The sequence below is a fragment of the Malaclemys terrapin genome, chromosome 4 (assembly GCF_027887155.1).
Source record: "Malaclemys terrapin pileata isolate rMalTer1 chromosome 4, rMalTer1.hap1, whole genome shotgun sequence".
NCBI classification, from domain to species: Eukaryota; Metazoa; Chordata; order Testudines; family Emydidae; genus Malaclemys; species Malaclemys terrapin.
Genome location: NC_071508.1, coordinates 90,491,246 through 90,519,051, shown reverse-complemented (window position 1 = coordinate 90,519,051; position 27,806 = coordinate 90,491,246). Strand labels below are relative to the sequence as shown.

General features: G+C 42.3%; 2 protein-coding genes across 8 annotated transcripts in view; one reads left to right on the top strand and one right to left on the bottom strand.

The window, feature by feature from the left end:
• CAPN3 (calpain 3) overlaps positions 1-1,100 on the top strand; it is a 68,464-nt gene extending 67,364 nt beyond the window's left edge. For all 3 annotated transcript variants that reach the window (XM_054028248.1, XM_054028247.1, XM_054028250.1), the window contains one exon: positions 128-1,100. In XM_054028248.1, coding sequence (XP_053884223.1) covers positions 128-154 — 27 coding nt within the window. In that variant the 3' untranslated portion in view covers positions 155-1,100. The remainder of the gene's footprint in view (positions 1-127) is intronic.
• Positions 1,101-3,550: 2,450 nt separating this feature from the next.
• The window catches only part of ZNF106 (zinc finger protein 106), a 76,417-nt gene continuing 52,161 nt past the window's right edge, over positions 3,551-27,806 (bottom strand). For 4 of the 5 annotated variants that reach the window (XM_054025679.1, XM_054025681.1, XM_054025683.1 and 1 more), the window contains 8 exons: positions 26,368-26,484; positions 24,686-24,877; positions 19,786-19,848; positions 17,000-17,119; positions 15,016-15,087; positions 13,315-13,386; positions 12,155-12,301; positions 3,551-7,783 (listed from right to left, as the gene is read on the bottom strand). In XM_054025679.1, coding sequence (XP_053881654.1) covers positions 7,727-7,783; positions 12,155-12,301; positions 13,315-13,386; positions 15,016-15,087; positions 17,000-17,119; positions 19,786-19,848; positions 24,686-24,877; positions 26,368-26,484 — 840 coding nt within the window. In that variant the 3' untranslated portion in view covers positions 3,551-7,726. The remainder of the gene's footprint in view (positions 7,784-12,154; positions 12,302-13,314; positions 13,387-15,015; positions 15,088-16,999; positions 17,120-19,785; positions 19,849-24,685; positions 24,878-26,367; positions 26,485-27,806) is intronic. The other variant, XM_054025682.1, reaches the window with a different exon arrangement.

Sequence of the window (27,806 nt, the reverse complement as noted above, 5' to 3'; positions counted from 1 at the left end):
TGGTAGTAACAGAAGGATCATCAGTTCTGAGTTTTGTTATGTGAATGATGAGAATGGCAATGGTCTACTGTTCTCCCGTCACGTTGAAATCACTTCTGTTGCTACTTAACTTTCACTCTTCTTTCAGTGGCTGCAGCTCACCATGTATGCTTAAATTGACCTGGCCTCCCTCTCCTTGTGCATGAACACTGCCCACGACTCTCAGGATTTCTGTTGGAAGCAACCAGCTTCAGAATATGAAGGACTTCCCAACACAGCTGCCTCCCCTGCTTGGAGCCATAGAGCAAAGAACGATTGTTACCCAAGGCAACTTGCACGTTCCAATGCTGAACTCGAGGAAGGCACAATATAAAAACAGATGGCAATACCCTTTAGGAAAGTGACTAGAGCTCACTACCTAAAAACTAATCTATTAATGCCTCCCTGGCATTTTCCTTTTGCAACAAAGGTTTAACTTACTGATGACCAAACGTAAGCATTTTTGGCATGGTAAGGTTACCATCAGTCACTCCCCACACAATGCACATGCCTTTCCACTACTATGCTGGCATGTGGAAAATATTTTCCCTACCTCTCCAGGGCTAGTAATTCCAAGTCAACCGTTAGTCCTTATACAGGACTAAGTCTGTATCTGAACTGGGTCTCATAGGCACCACTGCCATCTTCTCACTCTTCGGTTTCTCTGTTCTAATTCTGGTTTCAGTATTGCTAGTGTTGCTTCTTCACAACAGCGTACTCAACCATAAATCACACTGATCCTGTGTTTTTTTCCTGTGATGAACCATCTAGTATTTTTCATATAATGGCTCAGTGGGCCAGTGTTGATGTTGTTCAAGAACACAAGTGATGAAGACATTATGGAGATGTCTACAATGCAATAGAAGGTGAATAAATAAAATGTGTTCTTAACCTGGATTATCTACATGGGTTAAAATAGCTGTGAAGACACCACAGTGTGGCTTTTAACTTGAGTTAGCAGCTACAGTTCAAGCCAGTGGAGCAGCCTGGGGCTGACCTCCAGCTGCTAACCTGAGTTAAAAGGTGAATTGCTGTGTCTTCACTGCTATTTTAACCCATGTAGATAATCCAGGTTAAGAACACATTTCTGCCCTCCTCCCCCCCACCCTTAAGTGTAGCTGTACCTTGTGTGCTGACAAGGGCTTGCTACCTGTTGAAAACAAGACAATTAAATGAGGCACCAACAAAATATGGAGTTTAACTCCCCTCCATTTTCAATGGGAACTGAGTGACTAACTCCCTTAATCTCTTCTGAAAATCTGACCTGTAACTACCTTGATATTTGGATATGAAGATGCCTTATGACTATCTAGAACAGAGACACCCTTCTAGTACTACACAAACAAGTGAGCACTTCCTGTTATTTTATACATTGCCCCATTGTGTACCATTGTATTATTTTAAACCCTTCCTCATCAGACTGAGATAACGCTATCAGTGGAACTGAATCCAGCAACTAATTGCAAGTTTGCCTAGCTCCCATCTCCAATGGAAACTGCACCCTTCAGCTTTTAAGCTTACAAAACTGCACTTTAATACAAGCAACTTCTGGTCTTTTAGTCTCAACTTTGTTTTTACAAAAGTCACTTTGTGAATGTAAATTTTATCTGACATACTAGTATTAATCTAGAACAACTCTGCTGTATCAACTGTTTGCTCCTCATACCGGCCTAGAGTGTTAGCTTTGGATCTGTACTAGTTTATAAACCAGCCTTAATCTCAGCACTGAGTTGTTAGATGGAAAGGAGCTTCCATGATTTGAAGCTCTTTTTAAAAGGGCAATTTATCAATTACTTAGCATCAACTTACCCTGTTGTCTTGAGGTGTTCCCCCACCCCCCCGCGTGCATTGGCTTGTGGGTTTAAGTTAAGCAGAGAGAAAAGCAAGCTTACCAGAAACCTCAAACTCCTTTCTCCAAAGCAAGGAGAGGCCAAAACATTAGGATTATCTATGTGCATAGCTACTACTGGAATCAGCAAAGTGGGAGGCTTCTGTGATTGACAGCATGCCCAAGATGGAGATTTAAAAAGAGACTACTTTGCAACCCCACAACAAACGAACGGTAAATGTGGGTTTATCTTGGAAGGTGACTCCAAGTCCATTTGTAAATTAAGAGGTTCCTAGGCACCTTCATTGAATGTGACTATTTTGGGAAAAAAGAATTTGGTGCAATTCAGATACAAGAGTTCTACTTATGCAATCTAATAAATACTTGTGCTTGTGGTTTGATTCATTGTCATTTTTGCAGGAATGAAGAGGCAAAATGAAAAAGACTGGAAAGTACTTAATTATGCTGTACACAGGATGCCTTGAGGCTACTTATATGGCAAAGGTGTTGGGTTTTTATATCCATTTCCCTCTAACTGAAAGGCATCTGTAAATTAACCCTTTAAAATCAACATATAAAGTCTCCAGAACAGACAGATGGAGCAAATACAGAGAAGAACAAATTCTAAAGACATTAGGTTCTGTCATGATTACAGCCTCTTTGTTTCTGTGGTGTGGTATCAGTATTCATGGACAATACAGCAGAACAGAGACACCAGAACATTTTAATACAATTAGCCCCAAAATTTGATGTGCATTCAACCATGGCAGAGCTTCCAGGGGAAAGAAAGAAAAAAAAAAAAAAAAAAGTTAAGCTTCTGATATTCTCAGACACTGAAAAATATTTTAAGTTGTGAAAATAATTCTGAGATGTGCCATCCAGGCAATTTACTCCCTTAAAATTACTCCTAAGAAGAAATTAGAGACTCTAAATAACTAGATATTAAGCCAGGCACGTTTCAGGCAGTCATGCTCCTTATTGCGCCACATGCTGCCTTGATATAGCAGGATTCTCAAAATAATAGTGCCACAATACACAAGAGCAAAAAGATGCACATGTTGGGGGAATGTGTGTTAGTCCAACTTCCAATTTAGGGGAGTCTGGAGATCAGTCTGATTTTTATGGGTATGAATGATTTCTTCACATCATTTAGCCAATACACTCTACCATGGCAGTCAAAACACTGGTTTGTTTGGGTCTTTTTAGTGCAGTTTCCACACAAGGCAGTTAGTCTAATTTAAGTTTGTTTTTCATGCTTCTAAATGACAAACAATTGCTTCTCAGGGTCTGAATTTTACCATTCAGCACCACTGGAAAAAAATATGTAGATGCCTACCTAGTTACAAGCCTAACTTTAGGCACCCACGTTTGAAACTGTTGGCCTTTATGTTCAAAATGCTGTAAGAACATTTACTAATCCTCACCATCCACATGAGGTACTTAAATATTAGAGAAAGGTTAAGTAACTTGCCTAAGGTGACATGGCAGCTCTAGCAAGGCAGGCTAGAACACAAGGGTATCTGTATTCCAGTCCAGTGGTAAATCCACAGTCTTTATCTCCCAATGGGAAGCACACATGAATGTTACACTTTCTGGTCATTCCATATAAAAGCTATCACACACAGCTGATAGATTAAATCATTCTAAATTATCCAGTGAAGGAATTAATTCCATTCAGAATGTATTAAACTGAGACAGAACACCTTAGTATAAAGAACTTTTATTTTTTCCTTTTTTTTGTTTGTTTTGCTTTATAAAGTTCCATTAATATGTTCACAGCTTTGCACCAAAATGAAAGAGGAAAGACCAAGTCATTCTGTGCACATGATCCACACAGCTTTACTTATGAAATACTAAAAAGCCACATTGTTTTATCCCACTTTCATTCTTCCAAAGACTAGGTTTAACATTTGTAACAAAATGAAGTTGGAGAAGCTGGCAGGCACATATTAAAAAAACACTTTACCTATACAGTTTGCTTTTTATTTTTACTAATAAATATTTTACAAACAATAACTGAAACAATTTCAATAATCTTGCTTGCATATTCTACAATTTGGGACTATCTAGACTATGTCCAGGCGGTAGTACCATACATACCTGAAAACATCTTAAATTTCATCTAGTATTTGTGTTTAGTCACAAAAGGGAAGTCATCCTGTCATGACCACAGATTTATCCACAGGAATCCAATGTTTGCTAGAACTTGATTTGCATTTATAGGTTTTGTTGTTTTCTTTGTTTGTTTTGATCCAGCAGTGTTGCAGTGTGAAGGTCTGCAAATATGCACAGAAAACTTTGCAGCCAAACTTGTGCTGTTTAGCAACAGGCTTTTACAACAAATTCCATTTATCATCTTCTATTTTGACCACACATTTTTGAAGTCTGCATTCTAAACACTTGTCACAAGAAGGCAAACAGAAGCTGGGGTATTTAATGCATTTTTATATCAATGAACTGAAAAATCCCCCATCTACCTCGAAAATGGTCCTTGCTGACCACAGCTCAGTAATTAAGGCATCTTGGAGGGCGGGGGTGAGAAATACTAAATCATCATCAACTAGCTACCATTTCTCCCATTAAGGCCCTGCAATTGGGAGGGAAAAAGATGACTGAAAAGCAACAATATTGATAATGTATCTACCAATTCAACTGCTGTTTTCTGAGAACAAATAAATTGTAATTTGGGATATAGCTAGAAGATGGTAACACCTTTTAGAGCTACTCCATTTATTCTCTCCTCCTTGTGATTGGAGGTGGAGTAGGCGAACATCATGTGGAATTCCCAGATTCTTAAAAAAAAAAAAAAAAAAAGATTTACAATGGAAAGGTTTCCTGAAGATTATCTTCTGTGATACATAACCTATTTCCTATGTTACCACAACACGATCATGTTCTGAACACTTACACCCACTAAACATGGTCATGGCATAAGCAAAATATCAGTATTGTTGGGGGTAAGGGGGGGGCGGCGGCGGCAGCAGGGAGTGGTGCTATGCACTCCATTAAGACCATCATATTTTAGTTATACACCATACACAGCCCTTAGCCAATATATAAGAAAAAATAAAAATAAAGCCCCACTTTCCTCTAGTTACTTTATTTTTAACTCTTTCCTTTCAAGAAAAGCCAAATACAAACAGTCTTGAACACTGCTTCAGATGTGTAGTGTTGCTTTCCTAGAGACATCTATTCTTCCAACAAATATTCCCCTTTCCCAAGACAAATTTCTAGTAGTTCTTTGAGTGGAGGAATGCCAGATATCAGACTCCTGTGTGGGTTCAGGGATGGGGGACCAAATTTGCCTAATAAATCCAGATTTTAAATTTAAAGAACTACTGTCACTGCAATTTTTTTAGTGCCTGGAAGAACCAAGTGGTCATTAATTAAATCCACACAGATTTCCAGTTGAACAGGTAGGAAAGTGGATAATACAGATGGGCCCAAAACTGAACCCCATATCCAAATGCCCCTCAACTTTGGGGAAGTTCAGATCTTCATGGCAGCTTTGTGGCTTAGGGCTCTCTCATGGAAATTTGCGATGCAGCAAAATGGTATAACCTTTTTCTCTGAACCCCAAAAGTAACTACAGACAACTTATGAATATGCTGCTAAAACTTTTGTAAAGCTCATCCACCTACATAATTTCCCCTGACCACCACTAATTCTAATATTTAATCAACATCTGTTTCTTTGTAAGCTACCAAACTTAGGCACCCAGATGGGAATCAGTTAGTTCTCTCCTTCTGGCATAATAGAAGGCTACATTTCATCAATTCCAACTACACTGGGAGGATAGTTTAAAAAGGTTAACCAAAGAAAAGATTTCAGATGTCTTGAAATTAACTAAAAAGAGTTGGAAATCTTTGTTCACTCTCATCTAACTTTAAGCCCCCCCTCCCGCCCCTTATAAAAGTAGTCAGGAACACAAATGAAAAGTGTGAGAACGGCATATCTTGCAATACTTAATATAGTGCAAAGAACATTCACACATTCTTGCAAACACAGTCATTGACAGTTTCCCAACATATTAAAGAAATGGGGAAACAGTGCAAAGTACCACAAGGAAAAGTCATAAAATGCACACGCACACCAGTCCTCAAAATGCACTCCACAAGCTTGTCCTTATACACATGACTCTGTACCTTCGCTTCAAATCACATTCTGCTAAGAATATCCTAAAAAATTCACATTGTTTCTTCCAGACCTTTGCATGCCACTTTCCTATTGTGTGAAAGCTCCTGAATGTCAGTGGTTTAGGAGGTGTTTTGTAAGCCTTCCACAGCCTTCTGCTTTAAGATTGAGTTGCCAAAAAATCCCACCGCGCGCACACAAAAATTACACTGCTCAGAGAGCTCCTTGAATTAGACTGGCACTTAAAGTACTCCATTCATAGGCCACAGCAAGTGAGAACTCTTACTTTCCTGTACTGAGCTGGTATTAAAAGGGAGGGAAGATCACCCTTTGCTACCTTCACTTAGTCTCATGACCTAGAAGGTGTGTGGGGAATAGGGAAAGGATGGGGGCGGGGAGGGACCAATCCCGCAAACAGCCCTTTCTATTTTGCAGTTCCTGCTGGACAAATGAGATTTCAGTCCCCCTCAGGAGTAAGTAAGGAGCAAATCAGACCACTGGAAACAATAAGCATGGCCTTCCCTTTATGGCAGTTTGCGGTATCTTAAAAGCATTCGTAGAATGAAGTCTTCTACAGATTATATGCACTTTGTACCCTCAGCTTCTGCTTGAGATCCTTGGACTCTAAAATCCTGCTCCACACCCAGCAGCTCTCTGTTGCACACTTCCATGATAAACTCGAGTGTCTGCGAAGCTGATGCAAGTAAAGTCAGTTTACACTGGAAACAGAGCAACACCAAAATGGCTGTGTTCAGACATGTGGTGCCTGTGCATCTGCTCAGTAAACTGACTTTCATAAAGAGACAGGATTGCAATGCCAGTCAACAAAATTCTATGTGAGATCTCAACTAAAATAAGTTATGAAATCTACCAAAATAAACTACCAAAAATCAGGAATCCAGCTCTTGTGTATCAAAGACTAAGGTCCCTAGTCTTTTAATTTGTTAGAGATCACTAAGGGGGTGTATGAAGGAAGAAGTCAGGCTGCTTTGCGGCTGCAACACCTCTTAAAAAAGTGTCTGCCCTCATCACAAATCTCCTTAGAGAATGTAATGTGCAGGACAGTGAAATCCAGTCAGTCACTGTGCATTTTACCAATCAGAGCAACCTTTAAACAAAGAATAATCAAAATGTCAAAGCATAAATTGCAGTCAACATTAAAAAAAAAAAAAAAGGAACCACTTCATTCCAGTTTCCCATTAAAATACTATATAGTTTTATGAGGACAGCCAACATTTGTAATGGAAATTCAGTGCTAACTTTCTGTGGAACTTGTGTCTTTCTAGTTAGAAATATTTTATTAAAATTGGCTAAAAAATGAAAGCATGTGTGGGATTTGCATACAACATGAAACAGTTGAACACTACTCGCCTTGGTTAAATCCTTGCACATTTGAAGGTGTTATTGAATGCTGGCACCTAGTTTTATCTCAGTCAGAATAACCCTCTGAATGCCCAATCTTAGATGCACAGAATGCACTTCAAATGGGCACACAAGAGGGGATGCTCATAGTGTCTTCTGATGAATAAAAACTGAACACAGTTTGGTCTGAAAGTTAATGGGCCGCTCCCATTTCTACAGAGTTGCATGTGAAATGCAGTCTCTGTAGTACGGCAGTTAGGCTCCACTCCCTTTTTCCACTCCAAGGAGGAAAAGGAGGAGGAAAGAGGACGGGACAAGAGGTGAATGATGTATGGAATAGTTCTGATGTATAAAATTACTTCCCAATATGGGAGGTGAAAAGCTTCATGAGTCGATTCTGCTGTCATCCTTGGCATGTCTTTCAATGTGTCCTGCAGCATCCTGGAGGGAGAGGAACAGAGAACAAGTCATTAAAGAATGAGTGCAAAGGGTTCTAGAAGCCACGGTGCACAGCATTCTGAACACATTAAGAAATCACTGGCTTGCAGAAGATATTAACACCCGGCAATCCATATCAAGGTGCCTAGCAAGCAAGACATGAACTATGGTAGAACAGCATTATAAAAACTATGCTAAAAGCTTTGGGGGGGAGGAGAGGGTGTTTCTAGAAAATTTAACTAGTAAGGTTCTCAGATAATCCCTGTCCATACTATTTGGGGGGAAATTAATAGAATGCTGCAAGCAACTGCTAATTTAAACATAATTGTAACCATCACAAATCTGACTACAGTCGCCAAGGGGAATGGAGATATATACCTATCTCATAGAACTGCAAGGGACCTTGAAAGGTCATCGAGTCCAGTCCCCTGCCTTCACTAGCAGGACCAAGTACTGATTTTGCCCCAGATCCCTAAATGGCCCCCTCAAGGATTGAACTCACAATGCTGGGTTTAGCAGGCCACTGAAATGGAAGTGTCTAGTGCAGGGGTGGGCAAACTTTTTGGGCCGAGGGCCACATCTGGGTGGGGAAATTGTATGCAGGGCCGGGGCAGGGGGTTGGGGTGTGGGAGGGGGTGCGGTGTGCAGGAAGGGGCTCAGGGCAAGGGATTGGGGTAGAGGAGAGTGCAGAGTTCAGGAGCGGGCTCAGGGCAGGGGTGCAGACTGCGGGAGGGAGCTCAGGGCAGGGGGTTGGAGTGCAGGAGGGCTGCGAGGTGCAGGCAGGGGGTTTAGGGCAGAGAGTTGGGGGGCGGGGTGCAGGCGGGGTTCAGGCTCTGGCCTGGCATCGCTTACCTAAAGCGGCTCCGGGTTGGCAGCAACGCGCACCGGGGCCAGGGCAGGCTCCTTGTATGCCTGCCCTGGCCCCACGCCGCGCCGCTCCAGGAAGAGCTGCGGCCCCTGGGGGCGGGTGGGGATGGGGGGAGAGAAGGGGAGGGCTCCGCGTGCGCTGCTCTTGCTGCGCCTCCAGGTACCTCCCCTGAAGCTCCCATTGGAGCAGTGCCTGGAGGCAAGGGCAACGCACAGAGCCCTCTGCCCCACCCTCCCCCCCCCCGCCCAGGGGCCGCAGGGAAGTGATGCTGACTGCTTCTGAGAGCAGTGTGTGGCCAACGGCATCACAGGGGGCAATCCCGTGGGCCAGATCCCGTGAGGGGCCTGCTCAGGCCCACGGGCCATAATTTGCCCACCCCTGGTCTAGTGATATACTGTAGGGATCAGCTTTGTCTTATTTATCATCTTCCCTGGGATGCTATATTGAGGGAAGTGGTCACTTGCTAGGCACTGTATAAATATAAAACTCATGGGGGGATTCTGTGCCCCTGCACGGATGCAGAATTCGTATGGCTCACATTTTTCTGTGCCCCCTGCGCAGAAAAACGCAAAAAAAAAATCTGCCGGGTGCATGTGCCTCTTCCCCGGCAGCCCATCTGTTCCAGCGTGCCTGGAGGGGCTGGGTGTACATGTGTGCCAACGAGAGAGAGAGACAGACACCCTGTCCCTCTCCCTTGCTACTGCAGCTCACTGGTATGGAAGGGTAGGACTTTTTATTATGCACAAGGCAGGCTAGAGGCACAAATGTAGCAGCCATGCCTGAGTTAATTGATTCATTCTCTGATGCACTAGCAGCGTGCAGATTATGTATTCCTCATGGCACCTTATCTCAAACCAAACTTTGCACCCTCGATAATCTGTATGTTATTCCCTGATAACCAGAAACTTCTATGCTCAAACTCTGTTCACAATTTATTTTTATCATCTTAGTAACATTGTTAAAGTTGCTGTTGATGGTTAACTGATCTCATTCTCCAAGGCAGAAATGTAGCAGCCTGACTGTTAACGTTATAGGTTGTTAATGTTGCTATTGTTAGTTTACTGTTCCCAGTCTCAGTTAATTCCCCTAGGAGCATAAAACCTGTGAAAGTTTGAAGTTCCCTACATTGCCAAGAGCCTTATGATAAATGACAGTAAGGGAATCAGCTAGGAAGATGTATGTGCTTTCTCACTTTTTTCCTGTGCCAAAGTGGCACAATGGGGTTAGATTACAGCTCAGGATTTATTTTACTTACCCATTCAAAAAAAAAAAAAAAAAAAAAAAAAGAGTTTGAGGGCAAATAAAACATTTACCAAGCAGTCAATAAAAAGTCAGGACAATCAGAAGCAAGTACTTCCCAAAGTCCCCAGCCAGGTCCAGGACAATGATTAGTAAAACTGTACAACTTCCATGTGTGGAAGTCTGAGCAATTTAAAAAGTATGGAGAATTTCACAGAATTTTTTGGTGCAGAATCCCCCCAGGAGTAAAATATGTAGGAGACATGATTCCAGCCCCAAAGAGCTTATAGTAGAATTAAAGATGCAACAAGGGAATGTAAACAGTACGTGGGAATGGGGGAGGGAGAACAGTGGAGAGAGAAGGAGGGTAATTGGTAAGATCACATGATTACAAATACTAGTTACATGCACAATTTGATAGCCATTAATAAGGCTCGGTGTTTGTCACAGAGATCATGGATTCTGTTACTTTCCGTCTGCAGTGGCATGTGCTATTGATCTGGGAGCTGTCTGAGCAGCTCGGGCAGCCCTTGGGCCAGTCGCACCAGACACTGCTGGGACAGTCTTGTGCTTGCGCCCTCCCCCCCCGCAGCAGGAGTTTAAGTGGGGGGGGGGCTCAGGGCTGGGGGGTCTTATCTGGGGGGGGGCTCCCCAGAAGGGGCACAGGAACTCCCCTCCCTCATCTCTTAGCTCTGTGTGCTGCCCCTGCCCACAGGCACTGCCCCCGCAGCTCCCATTGGCTGCGGTTCCCAGCCAATGGGAGATGCAGAACTGGGGGTTGGGGCAGAGCGGAGGCAGCACATGGAGCTAGGAGCTGGAGCTTGCAGCTTCCCAGGAGCTGGGTAGGGAATCTGTCCCAGCCCCACCAACCCTCCCCCCCACATACCTGCAGCACCCCTCCTGAGCATCCACAGCACCCCCAGTCCCTTCCCCCTAGCATCTGCACCCCAACCCTAACACACATACACCCTCATTTTAGTCAGGGGTATATAGTAAAAGTCATGGACAGGTCACAGGCCGTGAATTTTTGTTTACTGCCCGTGACTGATCCATGACTTTTACTAAAAATACCAATGACTAAAACACAGCCTTACCCATGAATACTTTTAGAGGCCAATTCCCTTCCCTTTCTGAAGTATAAAATATAAAAAGTACATCAGTAATCTCAATGGACATCCAGCTATTATCAGTTTTCACACAACTAATTTGGATTACATTCTGCCACCCCACTCATGTTGAATGGTATGCAGTTCAGTGAACAATCCTATCCTTAAAGAAAAAAGGAAGGTGGCAAAGTCTGGCCCTATGATTATATATTCCTTCTCATCTCCAAGCCACAATTTAATTTAGAATTTTTGAGATTTGCTCTTGGTGGGCTGTTTTCACTGTATATAGATTTTAGAAGAATGATGAAAGACTTCAGATCTGCTTTTCAGTCCTCAAACAAACCTCTTCATTGTGTACTTTTTATAGCATTCAACAAAAATAAGGCAGACTAACAGCTTAAACTGCTTAGAATCAGAATGGTTTCATTGTTAAGCATGGCAGATTTTCCTTTATACTTTAATCCAGGTAACGTCAGGCTCTCGTACTCCCTTTTTCTAGTTCTGTCCAATGAAAACCACAATTCTTCCCAGATGTGCTAACACTGACTCAGCAATCTCTTTGCATCATCTGTATTTAATTTGTTAAAGAAAACCAGCCATGTTCATTTTAGGTCTGTTCCAAGAAGGAACCCTTCTGAAAAATGGAGAAAAACAACATCCGGGAAAAAGAAAATATTATTATTTTCCACTTAAAAGACAGCAAATCATGGAATAAAAACCCAGTTAAAAAGGAAACAGTTACGCTTTTCTTTAAAAGGCAAGTTTCCATTCCTCGGCACAAGTACAGTGGCTTCTTTAATATTTGGAAAATGCCAACCACATTGTGGGAACTATCAGCAACAAATTGTGTGTCTTATTTTACACAGTTTTAAAATGACCATGTGTCTTAGAATAGACTAAGGCTGTACTGGGAATTCTATATTGAGGGTCAAGTCCTGCTGAACTTACTTATATAAATATTTTTACTGAATTCAATTAAACTATCTGCATGACTGAGGCTATCAGGATTTGACCATTAGTAGGGTCCTACATGGAAAATAAGCAAGTCCGAATTATGGTAACATAATCTGTACTTTATATTCAAGATTCTATCATCCTGTATACTTTCTTACTCCGCTTTTCGCCAGACGACCATGCAAATCCAATTTCTTCACCACATACCTGCTTGGAACCTTTCCTGGAAGTGAAAAAGGCATCGCAGTTCTTCCAGCGACATTTTAGGGTCTGAAAATGTGGGTTGGTATGATCTGTTAGCAAGTGTTGTTTCAGGTGGTCCACAACTCCAAATATCAGTGAACATCCATGCCACTGGTGGGAGAGTGTATCATAATAAGCCGGGGGGGAAAAGGGGGAGGCGCGGGGGCGAGGTGAGGGAGGAGGGGAAGAGAAAGAGAAGTCAGATAATGCTTTCATTCCTGCTGCCCAACAATATTCCACCAAAAAGAGTTTCTCACACACTGTCTCCAAACTTCATCCTTCCTCATATCAAACTACAGAGCCCACATCTCCAAACTGCTTCGGGAGGTTGTGGAAGCTTCTTAACTGGAGGTTTTCAAAGGAAGGGTGAGTGGTTTAGCCGCAACAACATCTTGGCAGGGGTTTAAACTAGATGACTCTTGCTGTCCCTTCGAACGGTATGATTCTATGGTTCCATTAGCACCAGTTTTAGGGAGGAATGAAATTGGTGCAACAGTAGCATGAAGCCCTGTTTTGTCTTTTCTAGTCAAGCTAAGTCTAGAACAAATGGGCTCTCAATGGAGCTTTACAGCCATTAAACTTGCCAGCATAAAAATTCATCAGAAACAAAAGTGCACTTCTTTGGCACTACAACATCATTGTCCAACTGGAAATATCTAGTGGGCCAGAAAAACAGGAGGTAAGAGGTTTTTCTTTTTAAAGAAAACAAAACAAGATTTAGATACAAGACTAATGTTGCTAACATTAGTGCAACTGTTTCTGTGCACAGTGGATGCAGTAAAGTAAAAGCTTTTTGTTTCATAAGTTGGCATGTGCCACACACTCAGCTTGAAACAGTCAATATAAGAGAAAGATTTTTAAAAACGATCACTTATCTACCTCAAAACTCAGCACCTGCCATCTACTACAGGGTTCCTGGCAAGGCAGCTGTTCCCAGAGGTTAAACTATTTTCACAGTGGAGCTTAAAAGATGTGTGACTGGCTAAACCAAAAGAGTGCTCTAAAAAAATCATGAAAATGAATCTGTTCCATCCCTTGATTTCTGTCCAGACACAGGAGATTGGTCTACAAACTATAATAAAGAAGGATAAAGAACTGAACACTAGAAATGCTTTGTTCTTTACCCAGCAACGGTAATTCTGCATCAGGTTAAGCCGCACAGCTTGGACGCTGCCATCGTAGCAGCCAGTGTAGATCTGTGAAGAAAAAATTACAAAAGAGAAAAAAAAAATAAAGATGTGTTTTTAAAAGAGATAATAGGCAAAAAGACCAAGTATGAAACATATGAAGTGGAAAGCCTATGCACTTAAGGCTTCCAATTTTGAAACACTTCTTAGATCCAACATTTAAAAATATTGTTTTTTGAACAAAGTAATTGAAAGAGTTTTGTTTCAGAAACCCCGCTGCACACCTGAAACATGTAGAGAACCAAAATGAGAAATTAACTCGTCTATTTCCATATACAAACTAAATGCAAAACAATTTTTTTTTTGCTGTTTATAGTGTAAATTAGATTGTAAAAATCCTTTCAATTTTAGTAGTGTTATTAACAGGTAAGTTAAAAAATTATTCTTCAACCTGACAGAGTCCCTTAAAGACATTTCCATGACTTGGTCTGTAAACCAGTTAGATACTGGTTTACAGACCATCTAGAAGTATGCTGTTTCTGATCTCTAATAAACAGCAGTAAACTGATGGTTAATAGTTCAATTTGTAATTTTGGAGAAATGTGAAGCTAACAGATAGTTGAGAATATGACATGTTATTTCTTATTTCCACTATCAGAAGATATCAATTATCTATCTGCTGCAGGGAAGGGACTATACCCTAGTGTTCAAACAGATACAGAAGGAGTGAGAGAATGTCCATTGTATAGTACACTTCACTGACTGCTAATCTGAAGCTTCATTTGTGTCTAGATGCCTAAAGCATCTCAGAAATATGGTACAGCATAAATCTTGGACCACAATCACACAGTTTGGGCAGTTAAATCTCAACTTCAGCCCCCTGAGAAGCGGGGCTAGGAAAAAAATATGCATTTCCCATAGTGCATTGGTTCTCAGTTTTCCTACACTTTACTCTTTTGTTATTACAAATTTGAAAATCAGAAATATTAAGCACTTCTCATTTTATCAAAGTTCAGGAACAAATTTTCAACTGCACATTCACAAGAGGTTTTTAAAGGTGTCCAGCTTAAGCAGGCAAGTACTCAGATCTTTGTGTATACTATAAACCCTAACAACCTCATGTGCATCAGGGTATTTGTATACCTAAGTCAGTCAAAAAAATGTTCATGCACTTCAGCATGTGTTAATTTGAAAGTATGGTCCTAAAAGTTGGAAGTGGTTTGACTGAGTGAAGTCCTACTAAATCTAGTCATATAGCTGCTAGAGGAAATGTCTGAAACAGGACGGAGACACTTCAGTAATTACTTAGGGTTTTAATACTTTAACTGTTCTGATTATAGTAACGATGCACACTATGAAGATTAAATTAATGCCTTATGTCTAGCTGATAGAGCTATAGTCATGAAATTATGATACAATATTAGCAATCAAACAGCTCAATTTTCCCAACACAATTTAGCATATGAACTATTTTCCAGAATTGCTACATTGGTATATAAACAGCTTTTCTTTATTATTTTTTATTATTAATTATTATTATTTTGACTGCCATTTTAAATGGTCCTCTCTCTAGTTCAGTCGGGAAAGTTAAAATAATTAAATCATCTACCACAGATATCAATAAACTCTGAAACCAACACTATCATCAGCTAACAAACAAGACTTTCTATTTTAGATCAATGAAAGGAGGAGAGTTACCATGCTCTTATGAATAGTCATGCACATGATCATATCTGTGTGTCCTCCGTAGACTTGCAAACGGTCATGAGACTTGGGAAGAAAAGAAAACGAAATGTTGGGCATGTAATAGTTTGTCATTTTGCAGGCATTTTTTATTGGCTTGCATAATCAACAGTGACTTTTTAAGAGTTAGGAGCACTGACTATTACACGAGACTTGTAAGGGCCTCGTGGGTAGGGTGACCAGACATCCCGATTTTATCGGGACTGTCCCGATATTTCCTTGTTTGTCCCGCGTCCCGACCGAAGTGCGATCGGGACACTGGACAAACAAGGAAATGCGCCGGAGCCTGGAGCCCGGAAGTGCTCGCACCCCCCCCTCCGACTCCGCCCCCTCCTCCCCCGATTGGCTCCCTCCCCGAATCCCCGCCTCTTCCCCGGGCTCACCATTCCCCCTCCCTCCGCAAGCGCTGGAGGGAGGCCCGGGAGACTCAGGGGAAGCGCAGGGCCGGGGTGAGTAAGAGTCCGGCCTGGTCCCGAGCAGGCAGGACTCAGTTGGGTGGTAGGGCGAGGAGGGGGGCGGCCCGCGGGGCCAGGCAGCGGCTGTTGTTGTCCCCCCGGGCAGCGGGACTTGGGAGCAGCCGCTGCTGCAGCTCCCACTGCCGCGGGGGAGGAAGCAGCCATGGCGCTCCGCGGCTGCGGCGCCTCCGAATCCCCCGAGCCGGGGCCTGCTGCAGCCTGCAGGGACCCAGCAGCGCGCACGCTGGGCCCAGCCCCTGGCCAGTCGCGTCTGGGCTACTGCCCAGCTGGTACTATCCCGCGGCGGCCCCGGGGCGGAGGCATCGGCAGCCCAGCCCCATTCGTTCCCCTGCGGGACCGAGCGGGACGGGGGAGCTGGGGCCTGCTGCCCCCACTCCGGGGCCGCCGCGGGATAGTACCAGCTGGGCAGCAGCCCAGACGCGACTGGCCAGGGGCTGGGCCCAGCGTGCGCGCTGCTGGGTCCCCGCAGCAGGCCCCAGCTCGGGGAGTTCGGGGGCGCCAGAGCCGCAGCCGCGGAGCACCATGGCCGCTTCCTCCCCCGCGGCAGTGGGAGCTGCAGCAGCGGCTGCTCCCGAGTCCCGCTGGCCGGGGGTGAGAACAGCTGCCGCCTGGCCCCGCGGGCCGCCCCCCCTCCTCGCCCTACCACCCAACTGAGTCCTGCCTGCTCGGGACCAGGCCGGACTCTTACTCACCCCGGCCCTGCGCTTCCCCTGAGTCTCCCGGGCCTCCCTCCAGCGCTTGCGGAGGAAGGGGTGTTTTTTTTTTTGGCCCCGCCCCCCGCCACGCCCCCTCCCCCCGCGTCCCGATATTTGTCTTGGGTGATCTGGTCACCCTACTCGTGGGTGCCACACACTGCAATCACATTGTACTATGTGCTATTAATTTCTTAATTAATGGCAAGGATTCCACCATTTTTCCTCTGTCTACTCTTTCAGGCCTACTGAATGGCTAGATTGGACTCCTTTCAGAACCTAACACCACTAATCAGCTGGAGGAATTGTTCAGCAATAAAAAGCATTTGTTCTTCAGGGGCTGAGAATATTGCCTCCCTGGTCCTCCCAGCTCCTGCCAAGTCAACATGCAGAATCTATGAGAATCCAACTATGAGAATCCAACCCCTGTTTTTCGCATGAGAGTACTGACAACTAGGGAGTGGCTGTTAAACTGATCCAGTTTACAGGGACAGACTACATGCCACTCAGCCTTTCAAAGAACAGAAAACTAATTGTCCAGAATCATTTGGGAAAAAAAAAAAAAGGTTAATTTCTTCTATAGTTAAAATGACTGCAACCAGAGAACCAGCCTGGCTGATGCAAGTGATTATCTGTTGAATTATTTTAAAAGAAGAGGGAGGGGCTGGAAACTAGGAAGATAATTAATATGGTATTTTGCTTGGGAGCTTCTGAAATATACAAAAAATGGAATAGATAAGAAAATAAATGATGTCCAGGAACAGAACTTACCTGTAGCTCATAAACACGGACAAATTTATCTAAGCAAGCAGTCACCATCACCTTCCCTAAGATGTTCACAACAGTTACTGCATGATTATGGCCTTTATAGATTCGTACCAACTCTCCTGTCTGTGCCAAGACAAGGAAGAAAGAACACCCATTAGATCATGAAAACAGATGCAAACAGCAAGTCTGCAGGTTTCTCATTGAAATAATAGTTTTATTATTCATTATATTACAGAAGTGCTTAGGGGATAACAAAGAACAAGGCCCCATTGTATATAGCACCACACAAACAAATCGTAAGACAAATACCCTATCCCAAAGAGCTTACAATCTAAATAGATACAACAGGAAAAGGGATACAACATACAAGCAGAGTAATAGTATGCAACATCATGTTAGTGCCATGATTATTTGTATTTATTGTTTGTTATTTAAATCCTTTGTTTTTTTGTTTTTGTTTTTTCTTTAATGGAGGGAACTTGTTAAACAGAAAAACAAAAGAAGGGCAGGGGAGACACGAACAGCCAAACACCACAGGAGAAAGAATGTTCAGTGTGAAAACTGCGGAAAGCAGTGTGATGACCTTAGCAGCATCTGACACTCCCTGGTCAAACTGCTTCTGCAACTGCTCTGCTGGCTTCAGTCTCAGGCCAACTCCTCCCTGCAGTTTCTTTTCCCACAGCCACATGGTTGGGAGGGAAAGAGAGAGAACCCTTATTCCTGGGGCAATTCTGTGCCACTGCGGAATGCAGAATTTCTGGCCGCCATTGGACTCTGCAGAGCCCAACTCGCAGTGAGCAAATTGCCCAGCCCTGGTGGGGCTGGAGGCTACACGCTCTTTGATACTCATTCTTCCGGAAAGGAGAGGGCCTAGAAGACCCAGCCAACTCTGGCAAAAGATGAGGAAGGGCAGGGCCACACACCACGTGCCCTGGCAGGACAGTAAAGAAGTTGGGGGGAGGAAAGGCTCTGGGGGTGCTGGTTTCTGGGCCGGGATCTGCCCCACAGCTGGGGTCCGTGGGGGAGAAGACGGGGACTGGTGTCCGGGGGCTGCCTTGCAGCTGGGCTCTGGCAGGAGGGATATAGGGGCTGAGGGATGCCCTGTGGATATAGGGGCTGAGGGATGCCCTGTGTCTGGACTCTGGGGGGATGCTGGTGTCTTGGCCAGGGGGTGCTCTGCAGCTAGGCTCTGGGGGATGGGAGTGCAGGTGTCTGGGCTCTGGGGTCTCCACCCAGCTGGAACTGGGTTGTTGTAGGGGTTTCTTTAAACTTTCTTTTTTGCTGCTGTCTGTATTGTTGACATACTTGTTGATGGGTATTTTGAAATAAATTACCAAAATAATTGAAACTGGAGTGATTATATTGTGTTATTTTGACAAATAAAATATGCAGAATTTTAAAATATTGTGTGTAGAATTGTCAATTTTTGGTGCAGAATTCCCCGAGGAGTAGGCAGCCATATGGGTCCTACTGCCCCCAGATGAGGGTCTCCCCTTCACTGCTCTGGGTCCAAGGGATTCTGGAGGAAGGGATAGTCCCCATCTTTCTCCTGCCCCTTCCAAGCAAGTACAGCAGTACCTATTTAAACTGCCTTTGCAACTGCTGTGCTAACTTTAGTTTTGGGCAAGCTCCTTTTAAAAGTTTTAAATGCTTAGTCATGCCCACCTGATAAATTTAATTGAACATTATATATTTCTCAGGTATGTATCTCACTTAAAAAGTAATTGCAGTAGTTTTTATCTTGCTTATAGAAACCCCAAAAGTGACGAAGTTACCAGCTGCGGTTTCCTAGACGTCCTATAGCTTCCTCATTTCCAACCTTCTGCCCCATTTGGTAAAGCATAATTTGTGACAAAGTACACTTGCAACCATATTACCACAACCACTCGGAACTGGTACTTGCCCCCCACGAAGTTTAAGAGGCAGAACCAGCAGTTGCTAAACAGAATTAACCACATTACCAGTGGCACCAAATACATCACCAGACTAATTATTCTGTGTCCATCACTTTGCATCATGGCTTTTGGAATTTTTAATTTATCTGTGATATTGTTTCAAAGCAAGGCAGCATTTTCAAAAGAGAGAAGGGAGTAATCCTATTGGTGTGAGTTGGGGATTGGAAGTCAGGATTTCTGATTTCTAGTTCTAGCTCTGCAGTTGACCCATCGACATCTAGTCACACCTCCTGAATAATACAGGACATCAGACTTTCCTGAATTAGTTCCTGTTTGAACTAGAGCACATCTTTTAGAAAAACATCTTATCTTGATTAAAGAATTTCTAGTGAGAAAAAACCTACTACAACCCTTGGTAAGTTGTACTAATAGTTAATTACTCACTGCTGAAAATGCATGCCTTACTTTTTAGTCTAAATTCGTCTAACTTCAACTTTCAGCCACTGGATCTTGTAATACAGTTGTTTGCTAAACTAAAGAGCCTTCTGTTCCATATGTAGGTACTTATAGGCTGTGAACAAATCACCCCTTAACCTTCTCTTTGATAAGTTAAATATATTGAACTCCTTGAATCTCTCATTAAAAGGCACATTTTCAAATCCTTTTATCATTCTTGTGGCTCTTTTCTGAACCCTCTCCAATTTTTCAATATCCTAGGAATGAAGGATAATGTTTACAAAGTGCTCTGAGTTCCTCAGATAGAAAGGTGCTATACAACATAGTGTAAGAGTCACCATATCCTCTTAAGCATATGGGCTTCCAAAGAAATTCTCATTGCTTTTATCACCTCAACAATAAAAGCTATTTAGGGTTTCAAAGATCTGAATGACTTACATGTATATTGTGGGCGTGGACCGATTGGTCACTGGAGCCACTGAACACCAGATCATTCACAACCTTTTAAAGAGGACAACAGAACAGTTAGTTTTGACTTCTGTATCATTTTTAATATATGAGTGAAACATGTACACACTACTTGAGTAAGGAATTGCTTACTTTAAAGTAGCAATATATTTCACCAAGAGGTATTGACTTCACCAACACTTCCTCCTGTATCCTCGACCCCCTCCAATCTTTTAATCTAGTGTGAAGAACCCCTTAAAAATTAATTATTCAATGTCTAGCTACAACATTAGGAAACACATTAAGCTGCCCAAATGGTAAACGGTCATTTATGCACTATATATTATACATACACACACGGGATGTCAATTAATCATAGTTAACTCACGATTAACTCAAAAAAATTAATTGCAATTAATCACACTTACAACAATACAATACCAATTGAAATGTATTAAATATTTTTGGACTTTTTTCTACATTTTCAATATTGATTTCAATTACAACACAGAATACAAAATGCACAGTGCCCACTTTATATTATTTTTGATTAAAAATACGTGCACTCTAAAAATGATAAACAAAAGATATAGTATTTTTCAATTCACCTCATACAAGTGCTGAAGTGCAATCTCTTTATTGTGAAAGTGTAACTTACAAATGCAGATTTTTTTTTGGTTACATAACTGCACTCAAAAACAAAACAGTGTAAAACTTTACAGCCTACAAGTCCACTCAGTCCTATGTCTTATTCTGCCAATCGCTCAGACAAACAAGTGTGTTTACTTCTTAGTTACAATGTCACCTGAAAGTGAGAACAAGTGCTCACACGTCACTTTTGTAGCTGGCGTTGCAAGGTATTTACATACCAGATATGCTAAACATTTGTATGCCCCTACCATTCTTCGGCCACCATTCCAGAAGACATGCTTCCATGCTGATGATGCTCGTTAAAAAAATAATGTGTTAATTACATTTGTGACTGTACTCCTTGGGGAGAGAATTGTATGTCTCCTGCTCTATTTTACCTGCATTCTGCATATATTTCATGTTATAGCAGTCTCAGATGATGACCCAGCACATGTTCGTTTTAAGAACACTTCCACAGCAGATTTGACAAAACGCAAAGAAGGTACTGGTGTGATATTTCTAAAAATATCTACAGCACTCGACCCAAGGTTTAAGAATCTGAAGTGCCGTCCAAAACCGACAAGGTGTGGAGCATGCTTTTAGAAGTCTTAAAAGAGCAACACTCTGATGCGGAAACTAGAGAATCCAAATCACAAAAAAGAACCTTCTGCTGGTGGCATCTGACTCAGATGATGAAAATGAACATGCTTCAGTCCGCACTGCTTTGGATCGTTATCAAGCAGAATCCCTCATCAGCATGGAAGCATGTTCTCTGGAATGGTGGTTGAAGCATGAAGGGACACATGAATCTTTAGCGCATCTGGCAACGCCAGCTACAACAGTGGCATGCAAACGCCTGTTCTCACTTTTAGGTTACATTGTTAACAAGAAGCTGACAGCATTATCTCCTGCAAATTGTAACCAACCTTGTTTGTCTGAATGATTAGCTGACCAAGAAGTAGGATTGAGTGGACTTGCAGGCTCTAAAATTTTAACAGTTTTATTTTTGAATGCAGTTTTTTTGGTTCATAATTCTACATTTGTAAGTTCAACTTTCATGGTAAAGAGATTGCACTACAGTACTTGTGTGAGGTGAATTGAAAAATAATTTTTTTTTTGTTTTTTACAGCACAAATATTTGTAATAAAAAATAAATATAAAGTGAGCACTGTACACTTTGTATTGTGTTGTAATTGAAATTAATATATTTGAAAATGTAGTAAACATCCAAAAATATTCAAAATAAATGGTATTCTATTGTTCTTTAATTGTGATTAATTTTTTTAATCGTTTGACAGCTCTAATATATACATACATCCAAAACATTGCAATTTTTATTTAAAAAGATTCATCCTACATCCCGGGCAAAGACATAATTGTGTGTGTTTGGGTCAAATAAAATGCTTACTTATCAGCTTTATTTGTAAAATCCATTGTCTTCTTTAGAGGTTAGGGGACCAGCAAAATCTGTTCTGAACAGGACAATAAAACTCACCCAGTACAAGTACTTAAGCTTCAGACTGTTTAAGCAGTAGATAGGCTTCTATGACAATCTGCACCCTTATGTTTACTCCTTTTACAATACTTATAAGTTTTGTAGAAAATATGCCTTATGAAGTGTATCATTTGAAAACTCAATTTGCTGATCATTATTGTCCTGGTAAAATGTGTCTGGCAACACTGTATGTAATGTTATAAGTCTACTGTATGATATTACTGAGACATATTCCAAGTCTGCAAAAAAAGCCACAAATCAGTTCCTCAGAAACAAAAAACAAACCCACACCTCAGCCAGGTGTCAACAAGATCAAATGGACTATCATCTGGTCAAGTGACCATTTTTGGCAGGAAAAAGGAGGAGAGTGAGAAATTTACATCTTGGCAAAGAAACAGCTGAGTCGCCATAGACTTTCTTGGAGATGATTTTCAAAGAAAAAGAAAACTATAAGGGGAACAGACACCCCAAGAGACTCCCCCCTTTCTGTCTGCCCAGGGCATCACCACCACCTGAAGGACAAGGAAAGTAACACTGAACTGGGGGAGGGGTCCTGGCCAAAAGGAATCCAGCCAGAAAGATTGCTGAAGCATGTGGTGAGAGAGACCTTTGCTTTGAATTCATTTAGCTTGTTAAAAAGTAAAACGCAACTAATATCTTACTTTTATGCCTCATTACTTATAAATCGCTTAAAATCCATCTTTCTGTAGTTAATAAACTTGTTTTGTTTTATCTTAAACCAGTGTGCTTGGATTGAAGTGTCTGGGAAACTCCATTTGAGATAAACAGGATTTGTACACATTTTCTATTAATGAAATGGTGGACTTTATATAAGCTTGTATTTTCCACGAGAGTACTGGGCAGTATAAGACGCACATTTCTGGGGGAAAGTCTGGGACTGGGAATTTGCTGGTGTTGCTCTGCAGTGCAATTCAGGAGTGCCTGGCTATAGCATTCGTACAATATAACAGAGTAATTTACATGCTGGAGGCTGTGTGTAAACAGACCAGCAGTGGTTGCTCTTACAGCAAAGCAGTGTAACAGGCACCTCAGGTTGGAGACTTGAGGGGACACAGCTGTTCAACGGTCCAGATTGTACCCTGGGTAATGTCACAGCTTCATACCAGACTACCAAGCCCAGAACCATCCAGGCTTTCACCCCTCAATAACTAGTTAAAATCCAGCTCCAGCTAGTAGCAAGTGAAACGAGTTAGTAATCTCAGTTCAGTTCCTAGGAAACAGATCTCAGTGTTCACAATACCAAAACCATCACACACACACAAATTGACCTGGAATCTCAGAATCCTAGGAATGAACGGGCAGAAAGATTAAACTAGATTTTACCCATTAAAAAAAGTATTCACTTCAGTTCGGGATTAAGACAGTGAGGCTATGTGGGGAAAAATGTGCTTTGCATCTGCAACTCTGCTTTGTGGACACAAGACATGAACACCCTACACTGCTACCTATCTGGCACTTTTTAAGCACACAAAATTAAGCAAAAAAACTTTGAAGACTACATAAATGTGCTCCAATATGTGTGTAGATGGCAGGAGCAAGTTAATGTGAAAAAAGAGCAGGTCAGGGCCAGACCTGGCAAGTAATGCAGAAAACATATGCATCATGCTTTATGTTAGAGTGGGCACATTATTATCGATCATTAAAGGTATGTCTACACAAAAGAAGTCGTGCCACTTTATCTATATACTTAAAGTGATACAGCCCCATCCTAGGGTGGATGCAGTTATACCAGTACAGCTATTCCCAAACAGAAAAGTCTAAGGCTGCTATTCCCATTCACCAGTCTAAGGCAGCTTTCCACTGGTATATCAGCATCCACATTAGAAGTGGGATTGAATCAATACAACTATTTCCATCACAAAAATCACATTTCTAACCACAGTTAGTTATACCAGTATAAACTGAATATAGAGAAGGCTTTTGGAGGGAGGGGATACGTCTAAAGGGACATTGTGAGTATTTTCTCCATAGAGTTAATCTTTTCAAAATTTCCAGAGTGAATTACAGGCAAAATAGGCAAGAGTTTCCTTTCTTCCTTCTGGCAAGATGATTGTTCCACCACCCCCTTGGGCTTCTGAAATCAACATCCCTCTTGCATACACTAGTACTATGAAGTGCAATAGCAGCAGCACTAGAAAAGGCATCAATTGTGGTAGCAAGGCCAGCAGAAAGTGCTCAAAGTTGGGGAATCTTTTCACAAATGAATGGATTTTTATTTTTAGTCAAAATACAGATAAAATTTCCTATGGCAGCAATTCTTAACCAGGGGTACAGGGCCGCAAGCAGGTTTCAGGGGGTCTGCCAAAATAAATCAGAGAGCAGGGCCGGCGTTAGACATGCTGGGGTCCAGGGCAGAAAGTCCGAGCACTGCCACCTGGGGCTGAAGCCCAAACCCCACCACCTGGGGCTGAAGTTGAAGCCGAAGCTCGAGCAACTTCGCTTTGCGGGGCCCCCTATGGCATGGGGCCTCAGGCAATAGCCCTGCTTGCTACCCTCCAACGCCAGCCCTGGCTTTAATATTCTGGGTATGCAGAAAAACAGCTGTTGTGGCACACGTGGGGTGCGGAATTTTTATAGCATGTTGGGGGGAGGAGGGGTGCCTCAGAAAGAAAAAGGTTGAGAACCCCTGTCTATGGGAATATCAAAATGCTAAAGTACCTGAAATATCAGACGGAAGTAAATAGTCTCCTTAACATATAGTGATTACATCATTTGTCAAAAACTGTTAATTCCCAAGGTACTTGCCTTCATACAGAGTATTGTTTTGCTATGACCTTCAAGAGTTCGGAGAAGCAGTCCATTTCGAGCATCCCGCACACTGATGGTACAGTCATAGGACCCCACTACCAACAACTTGCGTGCTCCTTCCTGAGCTGTGGCTAGACAGCTGACTGCTCTAGGGCCATGGCATTCAAAGGTATCAATTTGCTTGTTGTTCTGCAAAATAAAGAAGTCAAAAGATTGAAAGGAATGTAGACCACTGAATCCATCCTTCTTCAAGGATATGATTCCTCAGACTGAAGATATATCTGATATTACTCTTCTACATACCTAAAAAGACAAAAAGGTGCAACTACCACTACTGATGGAATACTGTTTAAGATTAAAATGTAATCTAAAAATCTAAAGCTAATTCTTCATTCCCTCTGAGAACCCCTAAACAAGTATTCCTAATTTATCATAACGGAGTTTGTTTTGCATTACAAATTCATTTAGCCTCTTTCCAGTGAGCTGCGCTTACAATATGACCAGTAGAAAGAAATAGTCTTTATTCTTCAGTGGTAGAAGAACAGAATTGCTAGATGAGGCATGTGAACTTAGATATTTCATTATTCATTAAGTACCACATGATTATGAAGTATGTTTCTTCACATTTAGTGTGAAAATAATTTGAGGTTCACTGGCATGATACTTCTGCTCTTGAGCTCTCAGAACAAGCCCTCTTTTTAGATCTCCTTAAAATATGAGCTTATTTTGCTAGGATAGTTTTGAGCAATGAGCCTGGAGTCAATCTAAGCCAGGGGTGGCCAACCTGACCCTCAGAAGGAGCCAGAATTTACCAATGTACCTTGCCAAAGAGCCACAGTAATACATCAACAGCTCCTCCCCCATCAGCTCCCCTCCCCCCCCCCCGCTCCCAGCGCCTCCCACCCACCGGCAGCTCCACCAATCAGCACCTCCCCCTCCCTCCCCGTACCTCCCAATCAGCTGTTTTGTGGCGTGCAGGAGGCTGGGGGGGTGGGGGGACGAGCAAGGGCACTGCAGGCTGAGGAGGGGGTGGGAAGGGGTGGAGTGGGGACAGGGCCCTTGGCAGAGCCAGGGGTTGAGCAGTGAGCACCCCCTGGCACATTGGAAAGTTGGCACCTGTAGCTCCAGCCCCAGAGTTGGTGCCTATACAAGGAGCCGCATACTAACTTCTGAAGAGTCGCATGTGGCTCCGGATCTAAGCAAATAATGAGATAAGTTTGTGTTTTTATTTAAAAAACATTCTGTGGCCTTAAAGTTAGTTTTCTGTTAAACAAGAGGCCTGTTTGGATACCTCTCTCCTAGGTTTGTATCTCGTACAATCTGCAGTGACCCCATTCGTGTTTTAGTGAGGAGTCATAGCACACAGAAAAGCCAGTGCCATTAAGCCTTTATCAACCACAAAAGTTCAGTTCCAGGGAACCGTGCGGTAGGCAGGGGAATTCCTGTGAGGACACATGGGGTAGCTGGAAGGAGGTGAAGGGGAGAAAGTTCATCCAGGGACATATAAATCCGAAACAGAAAATGACTTAACTACTATCTTGATATGCAATAGTTATGAATATCCTTGCTATTCAAGAGACAAAATGGAATTGGAAATGGGAATGGGAAGAAAAGAGAATAATACCTGCTAAAAAACTGTTTCAATATGGGTTGACATTCCAGTTTTCAAATACACTGACCTTTATGGTGAAAGTGACCACATTGCCATTTGCCAGGCCTGCATACAGGATTCGCCATCTACTATGCAGACAGAGCACCCGGTCTTCCAATTTCAATTGCTCCGTGCACTCCCTGGTCTGACAAGAAACAAATACTTACCGCTTTTGTCATTAGTGGAAAAATTGGGAGACTATTTTTAGATAACTGGGAAACATTGAAATGACTCATTTGTCTTGCCTATGAATTGTGTTGCTTCTCTCCAGTAATGGAAAAGTTCTTCTGCCCATGTGAAGCTCTTGTTCCAAGAGCTCACTCCCACCCCAACTCAACTGGCATTAGCTTAGCACTTCCCCATGGGGGGAGTGGCATGAATGATACCCAACTGGTATTATCTTTCCATATAGATCAGTGACCCAAAACAATTTGTCCATAGGAAGCAGGCATCTACTCCATAATCCTTCAAGGTCAAGAACCACCCTGACTCTCAATTTCAGCAGGACAGACCTTCCTTTCATTGATCCCTGACAGAGGCCACATTAAGCAGCTCTCTTCCAACTTGCTCCTTTGCCTCTGGTATGAGAAGCTCAGCTTCATCCCCTCAGAACACCGCTGACTCCCACGAGAGCTGTATTGCCTATACTCCCAAGTGAAATGCACTTTTCATAGACTACTGAGAAAGTCAGAAAAAAATACAATAAGTTAACTGAGATGTGCACTTCCAAGTGGTTGTCTTCCACCTCAATTACCTCTGCTTACCTCATTTAACTTGCCATTACCCTCTATGCCTGAGCAAAGAGCCTACTGAATTCAAAAACTGGCCAGTAGAATGGGGCAGCACAGTGAAATTGTTCAGGAACCAGCCATTATTAAGTTATTGTAAAACAGATACAGGAACTTTGAAGAATACTGGGTCAGTCATAGAAACAATATATCAGAATTTATCCAAATGCATGATAAATACAATTTATCCCCTTTGACTAGCTCACCTGCACCTAGCCCACTAATTCATCTTTGGCCAGGACTATTAATATTCTAAACATTTAGAATGCCCTCCAGGGAATGTGCAACCTTTCCCTCAATTACATTAGCCAGAAGCCTACAAAAGGTTTGTCCTGGACAACCTGACATCTCACAATTTATTTGGGAAATAAACCTGACGTCAAATAGTATACAGCCCTTCCACAACGTAAGATACTGATCTAACTACTGAAAGCCTGTACAGTTAAGACTCACTGCATCAAAGAACTTGACTTTAAAAAGTAAAAGAATACCAAAAACTGTACCTGTTCTTAAACTCAAACATTTCTAAAGTAGTATCTATAAAATATGTAGCACACAAAATATGATAATGTGGTAATAAGTTTTTATTGGCACTTGTCTGGGATAATTTGAATAACTTACCAGTTACTTTGACCATACCAACTCATACTGTTCAAATCTTGTATCACAACACATACAC